Genomic DNA, 15220 nt, shown 5'->3' on the forward strand with positions numbered 1-15220 from the left:
AAGTGACCCTGTGCAGTGTCCCCTGTCCCAGCACAGACACCACTGCCTTCCCTGTGAGACTCACTCCCCACTGCACCAAACTCACGGGGGCACAGCCCACCTACCCCGAGCCTCTAGCACCAGGACACAGCAACCCAGCTCCATCCCACCGGCCAGCCCCTCTGACCCCAGGCAGGAGGGTGAGGCCACCCACCTTGCCTTTCTTGGGAGGCTCGATCTTGGTCAGCGCCTCCTTGGTGTGGGCCTCCAGCAGGTCGAGGTTGGGGATGGTGGGTGAGGCCGCCCCCCTGCACTTCTTCCCTTTCTTCTTGCCCCCATCCTTGAGCTTCAGTGGTTTGGGGGACTTGGGGGGCTTGGGGGGCTTGGGGGCTTTGGATGGCTTGGGCATCTTCATGGTTTTGGGAGTCTTTTTTTTGGAAACTTTCTCCAGGAAGGACCGAGGAGGGCTGGCCTCAATAGGGGATGGGGGCTCCTCTTTCTCCCGGTCCCCAAAACAGACTTCATCTGAGGAGATGGCTGGGGTCACTTCAGGTCGGGCGGCCTTGGAGGCATTCTAGGGAAAGGAGAAGGAGAGGTGGCCAACCGCCTCCCGCCAGGAGGGCTCAGCCCAGGCTGTGGGAGACACTCCAGCAGAAAGAACCTCTGCCTACACCATCATACAACACATCCGTCTACACCACCCATGGGACACGCTCACACCTATCCTACAGCATCATGTGACACGCTCACATCTGTCTACACCATTCAGTGACACACATTTGTCCTACGGCATCCATGCAACACACTCACACCCATCTACACCACCGTGTGACACGCTCACACCCGTCTACACCACCGTGTGACACGCTCACACCCATCTACACCACCGTGTGACACGCTCACATCTGTCTACACCACCCGTGTGGTGTAGACACACTCATCTACAGTACCCGTGTGACACGGTGCCATTCGTCTACGCCATTAGCCACCTGACTCCTCTACCTCCTTGGTGGGGACTGCCGTCCCACCTGCAGCACAGAGAGGCTGGGGGCAGGCCAGGCTCACACAAGCAGAGTCTCCAGCGGCTGGAATTGTCCTCCCTCCAGACCCCGCCCCACCCACTTGGGGAGCTCCAGCCAGGAGGCCACAGGCAGCCACAGGTGCCTCAGGGTCCCCATCGTGCCAGGGACCCTGCCTCAGAGGGTCAGGGGAGAACCATCTCAGACACGACCATCCCTGGCAGGCAGCTGTGGGGAGGCCAGAGCAGGCAGGGCTGGTGGCCCCCCGGGTCAGTCCTACCTCGCTGAGGCGGATCTCTTTGGCGAGGTCTTTGATGAGCTGGGAAGGTTTGAAGTGCTCTGGGAGCTCGTCCTCATGCTCCGCCAAAGCCTGAAGGGCAGTACATGCAGGGCCAGCGGTCAGCTGCCCAGCCCGGGTGCCGACGTCTACCTGCCCAGGCCACGCTGCCCCACCCCTTCACACCCACAGGGTCCCTGAGCAGGCTCGACCGCCAAGGATCCTGATTCACCCACACTGTTCCTCCAAGTCATCTCCTGCCTACCAACCCAGGACCCCCTGCAGCCCAGACAGGCATGGGGCGAGCACTGCCGCGGGCAGGGACTGGCTGCCTGGGGTCCGCACGAGTCAGCCCACTGCACGAATCAGCCCACTGCAGCCAGACGTGAGCCTGTAAGAGGGCTCTGCCACCACCCCTCTCCACAGGGGGAGTAACAGAGTCCCAGAGAGGATGAGGTGCCCGAGGCCACTACCAGCTGGGCAGTGGACGTGGGCCATCCCTTCTTCCTAGGCACAAGGCCGCTACCTCTGCCCACATGGCTGAGGTGAGGTGGGAGGGACACCAGATATGGTTCCAGGCCTTGAGGCCAGAGATGTGGCTGTAGGACAGCCCTGGGAGTACCGCTGAGGGGGCCTTGTGGGGAGGGTCAGTCCCAGGGCAGTGCTGCTGGGGTGGCATGGGGGGACAGGGCAGTGCTACTGGAGGGGTTATAGGGGGCACTGGACAGTGCCGCTGGGGGGACACGTGGGAGACAGGATAATGCTGCTGGGGGGTTTATGGGGGACACTGGGCAGTGCTGCTGGGGGGCCATGGAGGGCACTGGACATACTGTTGGGGGTACCTTGGGGGTAAAATGCCATGTTGCTATGGTGGTCACAATGGGGGGACATGGTGGAAAGGGAGGCCCACATCACTTCTGAGCTGATGCCTAGGCTGGCCAGGGTGGCCAAGAGGCTCTTCCCATCTCCTGCCCCGAATGCAGCCCTGCCCCGGCCCTCGGATGCACTCAGCGCCATCTCCACCACCCACCCTCTTCCCACCGACTCTCCAGGACCCCCAACCCCCATCCCTCAGGCCGGGAACTGCTTCCAGCACCTCCCCCCCGCTACAGGTGGGCAGGGGACAGACAGCAAAGGAAAGGCCAGCACGGGGGAGGGCTCCCCACCAGCCACGCTCCTCTCTGCTCAGGGACACACCTGGCCCACCTCCCTACCTGCTTTTTCGTCCATGATCTAAAAGCACCATTGAGAATTTTAGCTCCTTGGACTAAATGAGGGGGCAGCTGCTTCCCAGACTTGTGAGAACCTGGCGGGAGGTAGAGGGATTGGGTCAGGGGAGTGTGCGCCGCCTTCGGGGCGGCCTCGCGCGGTGGGCGGGGCCAGGGCTGGACCTCCACCCACTGCCACCTGCCCAACTGCCAACGGTCCCTCTTGGAACCTCGGGGGACCTGTCCGAGATGCCCTGTGAGGGTCAGGACCGGCCCCCGCACCGCCCACCCACCAGGGCCTTCAGCAGGCAGCCCAGCTCCCCCTCTGCTTGTCCTCCAGGCCACCCGAGTGAGGGGCCACAGGTGCACCCACACCTCACGTGGCCTCTGCACAGCTGTGGTAGCGGGGACTCCCCTGTGGCCACAGGGACAAGCATGGCCTCTGGCACGCCCTTGGGGCTGGGGGAGCCCCGCAGAAAAGGGACAGAGTGCCCCCCTTCTGGCGGGGAGCTCGCTGCAGAGGCCGGCTGCCTACTCTGGGCCCCCGATGCAGGGGCGGACCCGGCTGCTCGGCAGTCACCCCATCAGGCCAACCCCAGGGTATGGCTCTGCCTACACTGCCCCCACCCCACCTCCCTGCCAGGAGCCCCCAGGCCAGCCCCCAGGGGCTCCCTCCCAGGTACTCCCTCTGCCGGGGTGAAGCTCAGGGATCTGACTTTGGGGATGGACAAATTTCACTGAACCCGACCAGCCGAGGTCAAGGCCCATCTCTCTAGCTTTCCCATGTCAAACCAGAGCCAGGCTACAAAGGGCTCCGGTGGGAATGCAGCCCGGCTGCTGGGAGCCGCACTGACCCTGAAGGCCTGGGGTGGAGGGCGGCCGCCTGTCTGTCCATGGACGGCAGGGACCCAAAGAGCCCACCCCTTCCCACAAGACTCCCCAGGGATCCCGGCACGCGCCCAAGCCCAGGATGGCAGGGATGCCGCAGGGGTCCCTCAGCTGGTAGCCCAGAGCCAGGTGGACCCCCAGGCCTCTTGACGTCCTGAATGAGTCCCACCAGCAGTGACGTGAGCCGGGCCTGGGAACACACATCCCAGTGTTCTTTCTGAAACATCGACAGCCCCACGGGGCGCCATCCAGCCTCACACTGCACAGCGGGGCTCAGCTCGCCCCATGGTCTGGCCCCCACGTCCCCGAGCTCCACATGCAAACCAGCCACCCAGAGCCACAGTTAGAAACGCCAACCTGTACACCCATACCTTTGAATGCCTCCAGCAGGTGCTTCCCCATGTACCAGCAGGCAGTTTCAAAGTTGGGAAACTGAGTCAGGCTGCCCAGTTTCAACCTCCTTTCCACTTCGTACGCTCTGGAAACCACAGCAAAGAATTGTCCAGGGCACGAGACTCTGAGCAGGTGACACTAAGGGTGAGCCCACGTCACAGCCACGATAAGGCCACACCAAGGCCACACTCTGGCCTCCCCTGCATGGCAGGGTGGAACAGGGGACCACATCAGCAATGAGTGCCCTGCGTGAGGGCGAGCCCCATGGGCCAGTGCCCAGGGAGAGGCCTTTCAATTCACCCTACACCCTCCAAGGGCCACCCCAGCACCCAGGGGCCCTGGCAGGACCACAGAAGAGGCTACGGTATGCCCAGAACTCAGGGAGGTGCCAGCACTGGCCTGGCAGCAGGGACCCCGGCTGGCGGGACCAGGGCAGGCGTCCCCTACCTCATCTGCATCTCCACACTCAGGCTGTGGAGGAAATGTCCCGCGAAGGCCAGGCAATCCACGGGTGTGAGTGTGGCGTAAATCCAGCCTGGGGAGGCAGGGACGTGGCTGGCCCTTCACAGCGCTCTCAGGCCGGGCTCTCAGCCACCGCCTGGCCTGATCCCAGCCAGTGTGAGCTCGGCATCTTCCAGCGTGCCCCCGTCCACCCTGGCTGGCTGCCCCCACACACCCTTCCCACCGTGTGATGAGTGGCTGGGCCCTCCCGGTAGGAGAGCCTGTGTCCACACTGGCATTCCTGGCTGGCACTAACCCAGGAGCTGAAGAAACCTGCTCCGCCTGCCCCAGGTCGGGCTGCCCAGCACCCCTGACCCCTACACACAGGGCGAGGGGCCAAGGCAGAGCTGCCACAGCCCAAGAGAGTGGGCTAGACCGCCCTCGGACACGTGCCTTGGCCAGGAGCCCACTACCCCCTCCATGCCGCAGGTGATGGCGGAGCAGGAGGCCCCAGGGCCAGGTCAAAGGCAGGGAGCCCGGCGGTGCCTACAGGGCGCGGGACAGGGCGCTCACCCGAGGGGATGAAGAGCGTCTGGCCCTGCTTGAGGGTGCACTTGTAACATCTGTCCACCTGGTCGGCAAAGAACATCTCGCTGTGGTTCGCGGCCGACTGCCAGCGCTCATACAGGGAGATGTTGGCCAAAGCTGGCTTGATGAGATAGAAGATCTTCTCCCCCTGCCGACGAGAGGCCATTGGCAGAGCCCGCCACAACCCAAGGACACTGGGGGTCCTGGCGGTGGGTCCGGGCGTGAACACTGTCCCTTCCCTGCAGGTGGGGCCACGTGTGCTCTGTGATCAGCAGTTTGTGAACCAGGACGAGTGTGGAACGGCAGCCCCGGCACCCCACACGCCGTACTTGTGCAACACCGGGGCTGTCTCGCGTGCCACGGGGCAGCAAAGCCGGGACCCGCTGCCTGACGAGTTCCAGGAAAGCTCTGCTCCTGAGAGCCCTGGGGTCTGGCCCGCTCTGCCCTGCAGGACCCAGGGCCGGGATCATGAGCTGAGCTGCCCACCCCGCGTCGGGCTCAGGCAGGTGTGAGGAGACCCCGGTCAGCGGCTGAGCCCAAGCCTTAGGGTCCCTTTTGTTCTTTTGTCTTCACATCTCCCTTCTCCCCTGGCTCCCCTCCCTCCCCTGGCAGGAGCCCCCAGCCCTGCCCCCCCTCTTGTGTGGGCCCAGCACAGCACACTCCCTCGGCCCCTCTTCCAGGAAGTCCCCCCAGCACTGCACCCCCCTCCTTGGGCCTGCACACTGCTAAGCCCTGGGCTCCACGACAGTGGGCTGCCTCCAATTGCTTCATGAGCCTCCGTCTCCTTGGAAACACGTGACACACACCCCTGCCCCTCTGCCTCCCGAGGGTTGGACACCACGTCCCTCCTGGAGAAGCTCGTGGGGACCACAGGTGGCCCTGCTCGTGGAGGCGGCTGTGCCTACCTTGAGCACGTGGTACCAGGCGGAGGCGCCGCCCGAGTCGATGTGGAAGTCGGTGTAGCTGTCCTTCACACAGATGAGGCAGTACTTGGTCACCTTGGGCTTGGCCAGCAGCGCGTCATCGGGCCAGCAGTTCTCTACCCACGACAGCTTCTTGACGATGTCAGGCGGCTCCACGAAACTGGACATCCTGGGGTGGAGGCAGGAGGAGGGGTACCAGTGACGGACCGCCCGGCGGGGAACGGGCTCCGGGATAACATCCCTCGCCTGTTTCTTCACCTCGGGCTATGTGGCATCGCTCCCATTCCACAGACAAGCAAACTAAAGGTTCATGGGGGCAGAAGGAGCCCAGCCACTGGGTATGGCCGTGGCAGGATGTAACACGAGTCTCTCACGGGGAACCAGAGAGAGCCCCTCCCTGGAGAGCTGGAAGGGACTGTCCAGGCTGGCCCAGGAGGGTGCTGCTGGGCACGGCGGGGCAGACGGCAAATGGCATGTCCCGCACGCAGCCCGGGCGCTCCCAGACATCGCTTGGAGAAAAGCGGCTGCTCTCCAGAGCGGGCCACAGGGGCTGGTGGTCACTGTCAAGCCAGGCTCCTCCTTTCCAAGAAGGACACGGAAAGGCAAAGGTGGCCTTTCCAATGAAATGTCACCGTCCTGATTAAAATCACGGTGCTGGGGCGCCTGGGTGGCACAGCGGTTAAGCGTCTGCCTTCGGCTCAGGGCGTGATCCCGGCGTTATGGGATGGAGCCCCACGTCAGGCTCATCCTCTGGGAGCCTGCTTCTTCCTCTCCCACTCCCCCTGCTTGTGTTCCCCCTCACTGGCTGTCTCTCTGTCAAATAAATAAATTAAATCTTTAAAAAATAAATAAATAAAAAATAAAAAATTAAAAAATAAAACCACGGTACCGCATCACCGTTGCACAGCCCGCAGCCCCTGTGCCCTGACAGCCTGGTCCTCGCTGCTGCAGGCGGGACAGAACCGCACAGCTCTGCATCGAAGGCCATGCCCACCAGGACAAGACGGTCACGAGCCACACACCCGGCCCTGCCATCAGCAGACCCTCTTCCTTTAATTCTCCGGCTATCCCCAGCTACCGACCCTCCCTGTTCCCCAGAGCCCTCCTCAACCAGGCCAGGCCCCTGGTGGCCCCAGACCCTGCACTGACACAGGGGAGGGGCTTGGCCCTGCTGCCCTGGGACACCCTCGGCCCTCTGCACACCATACACCAGGGCTTCCCAACACGGCCACAAATGCCCTTCTGTCCCCGCTTGACCGCTCCTCGGGTGCAAACCCAGCCCGTTCTCCTGCCGCCAAGGCCAGCTGCTCCCTGCGGGCTCCCAGGGTGGAGGTGCAGTATCCTAGGCCCCCAGACACCTGAGGCCACCGTGGGCGACAGTGCAGAGGTAATCACGGATGTCCACATCACAGACAGCAGGCACATCACTCTCCATCCGTCACAGCAGGCGCCTCCGGGGTCCGGGACGCGTGAGGCACTGCAGGGTCCCCAACGCCGCAGACCCTGAGACTGCCACAGATGGCCCGTGGGGTCAGGCCCAGTCCTTGCAGCCCCACCCGACGTCCCCGGGGACAGACCTCACTGATGAAGTGGAGGCCACCCTCCCCCTCTCAGACGGTGTAGACCAGAGCCCCAGGGGCTCGACGGCCCGGTGTGAAGTGTGTGTGACCCCAGCGGTCCTTGGATCGGGCCTGCGGACACCGGAGGCAGCACACATTTCTGCCAGCAAAGGGGTGGCCCCGAGAGGCCCAAGGGGAAAGCCCGAGCCAAAGCACCCACCCTCAGCTCTCTGTGAAGACCTCTCAGCAGACCAAGATGATGGCGACACTCCCAAGTGTGCTCCAGCGGCAAAGCAACCCTCCCATCACAACTCAACCTGGGAGGGAATCCCCTCGTTAGCTCGCAGGAGGCGGCTTTCTCCCCACACCATAACCCATCCTATTTCCCTTTATGCCTTTGCTGTCAGGAAGCTCACACGGAACCCAGCACCCAGTTACAACATCCTATTGGGGCTCCTGGGACAGCTCTGTATTCTCCGTCTCCATGAGGCTTCCAGACACTCTTTTTCCCACCCGCCCTTCTGCACATGAGCTGTTTGGCTATCTCCTGAGCTTTTCAGAAGTCGGCAAGATGGAAAGGATCCAAAAGTGAAACCACGCTTAAACTAAGCCATCGTCAACAACTCAGGCCCTGCAGTGCGCGAGGGGCCAGCTGGAGGGCAGCAAGGATTCGACAGAGGGGCAGGGAAGGTGGGGCCACGCCACACAGAGCTGTGGTCCTGGGAGAGCAGGGGTACCCGGTAGGGACACCGGGGGCAGGGCCAGCGGCCGGCCAGCCTCCGACGACACAGAAGCCTGGACCTAGGTGGGCCCCAGACAGCCACGGTGTATGATGCCGGACCCTCCGCCCTGAGAAGAGCAGCAAGTGGGCAGGCCTGGCACGTGGGGCTCAGGCTGAGACGGCGGGAAGAGCAGGTGCACGGCACGGCCCCGCGGTGCAGAAGGTGTGAATTCGAGAGTGCGCCCGTGGATGTGTGCGGGCACGTGGGCCAGTGGGTACGTACGTGTGCGTGTGTCCGTGAGGTGTAGAGGTGTGTGCGTGGGTGTGGCTGTCTGCACGCGCGCATGGGAGCACGTGCGTTCTGCGAGAATCGACCCCATGCTGTTAACCTACGGTTCTTTCTGGGGGTGGGATGGGGGGGCCAGAGGACAATTCGGCATTTTGCTGCTGCTTCTCTGTTTGAGTTTGCCACAACGCGTGAGAAGAGAAGCCGCAAACGAGCACGACGGGCGCTCACCTGGTGTCGGAGAACTCGAGGCTGGTGAGGTTGAGAACCCGCTTGCGGTTGGTGCTGTAGTAATAGTCCACAAACTCCTTCAGCTTCATCTTGCAGTCCTTCTGCTTGGCGACGTCGGTCACGTCCACGCTCCGCTCCGGGCCTGCGGGCAGGGCAGGCGGCATGAGCGGGGCAGGAGGTGCTGGGCAGGCCGCCGAGCGGGCCTGGACCCTGGGGCTCGGGCTCTGACGTCGCCCCACGCGGGCTCGCTCCCTCAGCCACGGCGAGGGCTCCGGGGTGCGGGAGGCCGCCGACACGCAGGCCTCAGCTGGGGTGACCACGACAGTGAATAAAAACACAGGATGCCAGGCACACTTGAACTTCAGAGAAGCGAACGACAAATACGCTGTTAGTCTAAGCATGTCCCAAATAACGCCTGCGACATGCTTATGTTTTAAAAATTAAAAAATCAAAAAACTCCTACATATTTCTAGGGCGCCAACTTATTCTGAAAACAGATAAGTAAAAGGAAAAACATTTTTTGGGCATTTTCTGTAGTTGATGAGGGAAAGATGAGGGTAAAAATCGCTGGTGTCAGGAGGTTCCAGATAACCAAGGACCTGGCGAGGGCGAGCGCGTCCCATCTGACTCACAAGTAGTGGGAGAAAGACACACAGAACTCACGGCCTCGTCCTTCCTGGCAGCCCGCCGGGGCCGCGCAGACCCCAGCTGCGGGCACAGAGGAGCTGGGCCTGCCCCGTCACCGGTTCAGGCGGGTGGCCAGGCTCCGCAGGCCCACAGACGGGAGTGCCACCTCCTGCGCCCCCGAAGGAGTCCCGCTGTCCACCCAAATGCACATCTGAGCGTCTGCCCAGGCGGTGCGGGAACCACTGGGGACACAGTAGTGAACTATGGGACACCAAGGGCACACTGTGGGCCAAACACCCCACGTGGGACATTCTAGGACCAACAACCCCGAGCCTCCAACAACTTTGGGAACAGGGAGAAGCCGAGGGGCATAAATACCAAATGTGGTGTGTGATTCACACAGCCAACCTGGAAGGTGCATGCTGGGCCCCTGGGGAAACTGAGGCAGGGCTCTGGTGTGGAGGAGCAGTGCTGCCGAGTGCAGGCCCTGGGCCCTGATGGTGTTCTCATGTTGTCTGTCAGAGCTGTGGAGTGACACAGCCATCGGCAGGATGACACTGGCTCACAGGCGGGGAGAGCTCAGGGAGTGCCTGGCGCCTGGCAGGCAGGCCCTAGATTCTAGCTGTCCCTGCAGGGGTGCACCTGGCCCAGACGCTGGCCCATTCTCTCCCTGACATGGGGGGCCCAGGTATTTGCCTTCTCCGGGTCTTTCCTCCTCTTGCACTGGCCACCCAGCCACCCAGCCACCCCCGTGAACGCCCAAGCTCCGGCCACCACGAGGGCCTCAGAGCCAGGCCGCGTGGGCCGCAGCCCCATGGGCATCACTGCCAGGGGGATATAGCCTCACAGACGATGCCCAAGCACACACAGGCACTGCCCTCCACCCAGAGCCGCCCCGACAAGGGTGTCCACAGCACTGGGAGCTGCCAGGGGACACGCGGCAGACTGGACAGGAGAGCAACAGCTGGAACTGGAAGGATTCAGGGAGGATGGTCCTGGACCCCAGGCTGGCCCAGAAGGGGCTGAGGGGGACACAGCACAAACCTCAGAGGAAGGGGCCCCTCTAGCTGGCAGAATGAAGAGGCCCCCAACACGGCCCCCATTTTGCAGGCAGAATAACTGAGGCGGGACCGGCGAGGGCCACACGCCATTTAGTGGGACATGGGGTCTAATTCCTGAAAGGAGCACGTGGCACGGGGACTAGCTGGGGCCTTCAGCAAGCAGGCCACTCACCCACGTAGTTCTCGACGTCGCTGACATAGAAGGTGGGGGCGGGGACCGCCAGGCCCAACCCGTCTTTCTTGGGGACGAGGATGGGCTCAGCGAAGCCGTGCTCCTCCATGTAGCCCAGCGTGAGCTGGCTGCCTGGCACGCGGACCACCACATCTTCCGCGCTGTGGAAAAAGTGGGGGTCGGGAGTCACGTCGGCCAGGGCCCCTGCCCTGCAGCTCCGGGACAGGCCTGGATATGGCCTTGGGGCCAGAGACACGCAGCCCCAGCACCTGCCATATGCCTCCCACATCCTGGGAGGAGGGCTTGCCCATGGCCCCATGCCCAGACCCCCCAGGATGGGGACACCCTGAGACCAACCCTCCTGCCATGGCAGAGAAAGGCAGAAGTGTGAGCAAGATCTCTCCCCCTCCTCCCCTGCTCTACCTGCCCATCCTCCACTCCACGAGACTCCTCCCTAGTACTCGACATCACACCCTGCATAGGGCTGGGGTCGGGCCTGAGGACACGGCAGATGGAGACAAACCCCTCTTCAGGGAGAACCCACCCCCGAGACAAGCTGAGCATAGGACCCAGGGGCAGCTGTGTGCTGGGCACTGCCCGGGGGACCAGGGACATTCAGAACCCAGCTAGAATGGCACCGGTGGTGACACTGGAGACAGATTTTCATCAGAGGGGCAGGCAAGGCTGTAAGCCCACAGCTGGGAGCAGAGCTGGGGGCGGGAGGGATGGTGGCAGGACATCAGAGCGGCCCATCCAGGCCTGGAGGGGCAGCAGTGGGAGGCACAAGTCCTGGAGTGCCAACAGAAGCACCAGTTGGACAGGTGGGTCGGGAGCTCAGAGGACTAGAGGCTGGAGAAGGAGGCCGAAGCTGCTGTCCAAGGGGCAATCTGGGAGGCCAGGGGAATGGACATGAACTCTGAGGGCAGAGAGACAGCAAGGACCAAACTGCCAGGGAGAGTGGTCAGCAGGAGAGGAGGCCAGGCAGACGGAGGTGTCACAGCTCCAAGGAGGACAGCACTCGAGGAGAAGGGGCCACAGGGCCATGTCCTGCCAAGAGGCCAGTGAAGGTGAGGATCGAGGAGACCCCCTGGGGTTGGAGCATGTGGTGACAGAGCATTAGGCATGGACCAGGCACGAGTGGCATGTGAGCGAGGAGGAGGAAGGCGGTAAGCAGCAGCTGGGAGCAGCTCCAGGAGTATGGGGACAGGGCAGATTCAGCTGTGGGAGGCGCTGGACAAACCTGAACCCCTTGTCTCACACAACCCCATGCATCAGGTCTGGACTGCAGAACCCATAAGGACCCAGCAAAGGCGAACACAGAACAGGCCTGTGGGGATTGGCTGCCGTGGGAAACCACGTGTTCTGAAAGCCCCGCCTCACGGATGGAGGCAGACTCACCTGCCAGGGCGCAGGTCTGAGCACTGAGGACAACGGGCAGTTGGGAAAGGAAGTTTCAGACAAACACACTGAACACATTCACAGGGTAACAGGAGGATGAGGCAGAGAGCACGGAGGGAGGAAAACAGAGTGGGCAGCACAGACGATGCGTGAGCAGAGATTCTAGACATGAAAAACATCATTTTTGAAAAATCTTAAAAACTCAACGATGCATTCAATGGTAGCTGCCTGAAAAAAATGGTGAATTTGATGAAATATTTGAAAAATAATATACAGAATGGGGAAGAAGTGCTATTACAAAAGAAAACAGAACACTTTTCAGAACTGCGGGCGCTCAGTTGATTCCTCAAATTAAAAGAACGTATTGAGTCCTAAGTAGAATTAATAAAAACCAAATACACATCTGGGAGCATTGGAGCACATCTGTGGTACCTCAAGGACAAGGGGACAATCTTAACGTTTTCAGAGAAAGAAACAGATTATTTACCAAGCCAAACCCACCAAACCCACCAAACACCAACCACTAGACTGACAACAGACATCTCATGGGCAACAAGGGTTGCCAAAAGACAATAGGATAGTATCTTCAAAGAATTCAAGGAAAATAACTTTTACTCTCTAATTTTAGATCCATTTTAGAAAAATTAGAATCATTCAAGAGTAAGGACAAAATGTTCATTTTCAAAAACAGTGACTATTTCTATAGGCCTTTATTGAACCACTAAAAGGATAATAATTCCACAAGATGAAAATCAAATCTAGAAGAAAGAAATGGGACTCAAGAAATAATGGGAAATTGTGCTATGGATTTCACACAACCCCTATCAAAATACCGGCAGACCTCACTGCAGAAATTGACAAGCTGAACTTGGAATGCTGAATGAAATGCAAAGCACCCAGATGACCAAAACAGTCTTTTAAAAGAAGAACAAAGTTGAGGACACTTACCAATTTCAAAATTCCCTCCAAAGCTACAGTAATCAAGACTGTGTGGTGCTGGCATGAGAAGAGAGAAGAGACATACGGGTCAGTGGGGCAGAATCCAGTGTCCAGAAATACACCCAAACATCTACGGCCAACTGCGTCGCATCAAGAGCATCAAGACAACTCAATGGAGAAAAAACAGTCATTCCAATAAATGGCACATGGGAGAACTGGGTGTCCACATGCAAAAGAATGAGGGGGATCCCTACCTCACATCATATACACAAATTAACTCAAAATGAGTTGAAGACCTAAATATAAAAGCTAGACTCATAGAACGTTCAGAAGAAAACACAGGTATAAATCTTCATGACCTTGAATTTGGCACTGGTTTCTCAGAAGCCAAAACCATGCACAACAACAACAAAATAAATAAATTAGACCCCATCAAAATTATAAACATTTGTGCTTCAAAGGACACCATCAAGAAAGTGGAGAGGCAACCCACAGAATGGGAGAAAGTATCTGATAAGTACTTACAACATGTAAAGAACTATTACAACTCAACAATAAAAAGACAACCAGTTAATTAGATAAGGTTAGTAACTCGGAGCTGACTTCTGGTTTCAACTCCAACACCTAAAGAGCTTGGAAATGGTCACTCCTGTCCTCACAACAAAGAAAAGGGTGAAAAAACTGAAAATCAATTAATTTTCTTAGATTCACAGAGAATTTGGATTACAGGGCAGTCACCCCTGAAATTTGGGGCGACAGGCAAATACAGAAAATCACAACCAAGATAACCTTACCTGAAGCAGAAGCTGGTGGAGGTGGTCAATGGGAGGAATACTTAAATGGCAATTTTTGACAAAGTGCACAGGTTGAGTGAGAACTAGCTTCAGAGTTAAGAACTCATGGGGATCTGTCTCAGAGGAGACCCACACTTTCATGGGTTTTACCTCAGGATGTCCTGGTGAAGATCTGCTCCTTCTTCAGGCAGGGTTGAGGGGAAGCGACTATGTTTCTCCTCCATAACAAAAGTCTACCTTCCAGAAAAACTGACTTAACGAGGCCCTCATCTGACAGTGGGAAGGGCCAGTGGCCACCTCCAGCCCCCACTAGCTTCCTGTCTCAGGAAAGCAGAGAAAAAGCAAAGGCCAAGAAATGCTTCCAAAGGTAACAGCCCAGAGCCTCAGGCCCACTGAAGCACTGAGGTTTACTATTTAATTATAGAACACTTCTGGTCCCTGAACCCTGACCACCATATAACAGCATAACAGTTGAGTGTAATTGAGAGAGTTGCAAGATAGATTCAATCTGAGAAAGAATTGTTAGGGAAGCCCAAAGAAAACAGGAGAGGAGGGAAAAAGAAGGAAACTACAAGAAAGTGACGTGTCTGGCACCTACAGCCACAGTGGACACAGCCCAGTCCCTAGTCAGGTCAACATGAAACCTCACTCTAAATGTGTCATTACCTCAGTTCACTTAACTCAATACCTCATGTCCAGCTTTCAACAAAAAAATCACGAGGCATGCCAAAAGGCAAGAAATCCATAAAGAGACAAAGCAAATCACCCTGCACCTGTCGAATGGCTAAAATAAAAAAGGCAAGAAATAACAGGTGTTGATGAGGATGTGGAGAGAGGGGAGCCCTCGTGCATTGCTGGCGGGAATGCAAACCGGTGAAGCCACTGTGGGAGTCTGTATGGAGGCTCCTTATAAAATAGGAAATACAGATACCGTATGGCCCAGTTATCTCACTACTGGGTATTTACAGAAAGACAATGAGAACACAATTCAAAAGGATGCACCCCTATGTCTACAACACCATTATTTGCAATAGCCAAGAGATGGAAGCAGCCCAAGTCTCCATCCACACACGAACGGATAGAGACGATGTGGTGTGTGCACATCGCGCTATTACTCGGCCATAAAACAGAATGAGATCATGCCATTTGCAGTGACGTAGATGGAGCTAGAGAGTATTATGCAAAGCAAAATAAGTGAAGAGAAAGACAAATACCATATGATTTCACTCATATGTGGAATTTAAAAAACAAAACAAATGAGCATAGGGAGGAAAAAGAAGTGAGGCAAACCAAGAAACAGACTCTTCACATAGAGAACACTCTGATTGTCATGAGAGGGGAGGTGGGTGGGGTGGATGGGAAAATAGGAGATGGGGTTCTAGCGTACACTTATCCTGATGAGCACTGAAGTGAGGTACAGAACTGCTGAATCACGGGGCGCCCGCATGGCTCAGTCTGTTAAGCATCCAGCTCTTGGTTTCAGCTCAGGTCATGATCTCTGGGTCCTGAGATCAAGCCCTGTGTCCAGCTCCAGGCTCAGCACAGAGTCTGCTCGAGATTCTCTCTCTCTCCATCTTCCTCCCCCTCTACCCTCCCCCAGCTCATGTGCTTGTTCTCTCTCTCTCTCAAATAAATAAATTCTTTTAAAAAATTGTTGAATCACTATCTTGTACACCTGAAACTAATATATTACATTGTATGTTAATTATACTTCAA

At 58.2% G+C, this 15220-nt stretch overlaps 1 protein-coding gene across 1 annotated transcript in view; it reads right to left on the minus strand.

Annotated features, from left to right (window-relative positions):
- PHF2 (PHD finger protein 2) overlaps positions 1–15220 on the minus strand; it is a 38230-nt gene that overhangs the window by 13793 nt on the left and 9217 nt on the right. Inside the window, exons 3-11 of the mRNA XM_040620363.1 lie at positions 10374–10534; positions 8514–8655; positions 5699–5885; positions 4779–4941; positions 4212–4299; positions 3743–3849; positions 2490–2581; positions 1279–1368; positions 194–553 (exon numbers count right to left, since the gene is read on the minus strand). Coding sequence (XP_040476297.1) covers positions 194–553; positions 1279–1368; positions 2490–2581; positions 3743–3849; positions 4212–4299; positions 4779–4941; positions 5699–5885; positions 8514–8655; positions 10374–10482 — 1338 coding nt within the window. The 5' untranslated portion in view covers positions 10483–10534. The remainder of the gene's footprint in view (positions 1–193; positions 554–1278; positions 1369–2489; positions 2582–3742; positions 3850–4211; positions 4300–4778; positions 4942–5698; positions 5886–8513; positions 8656–10373; positions 10535–15220) is intronic.

This window comes from Ursus maritimus, unplaced genomic scaffold (genome assembly GCF_017311325.1).
Source record: "Ursus maritimus isolate PB19 unplaced genomic scaffold, ASM1731132v1 scaffold_34, whole genome shotgun sequence".
Classification (NCBI taxonomy): domain Eukaryota; kingdom Metazoa; phylum Chordata; class Mammalia; order Carnivora; family Ursidae; genus Ursus; species Ursus maritimus.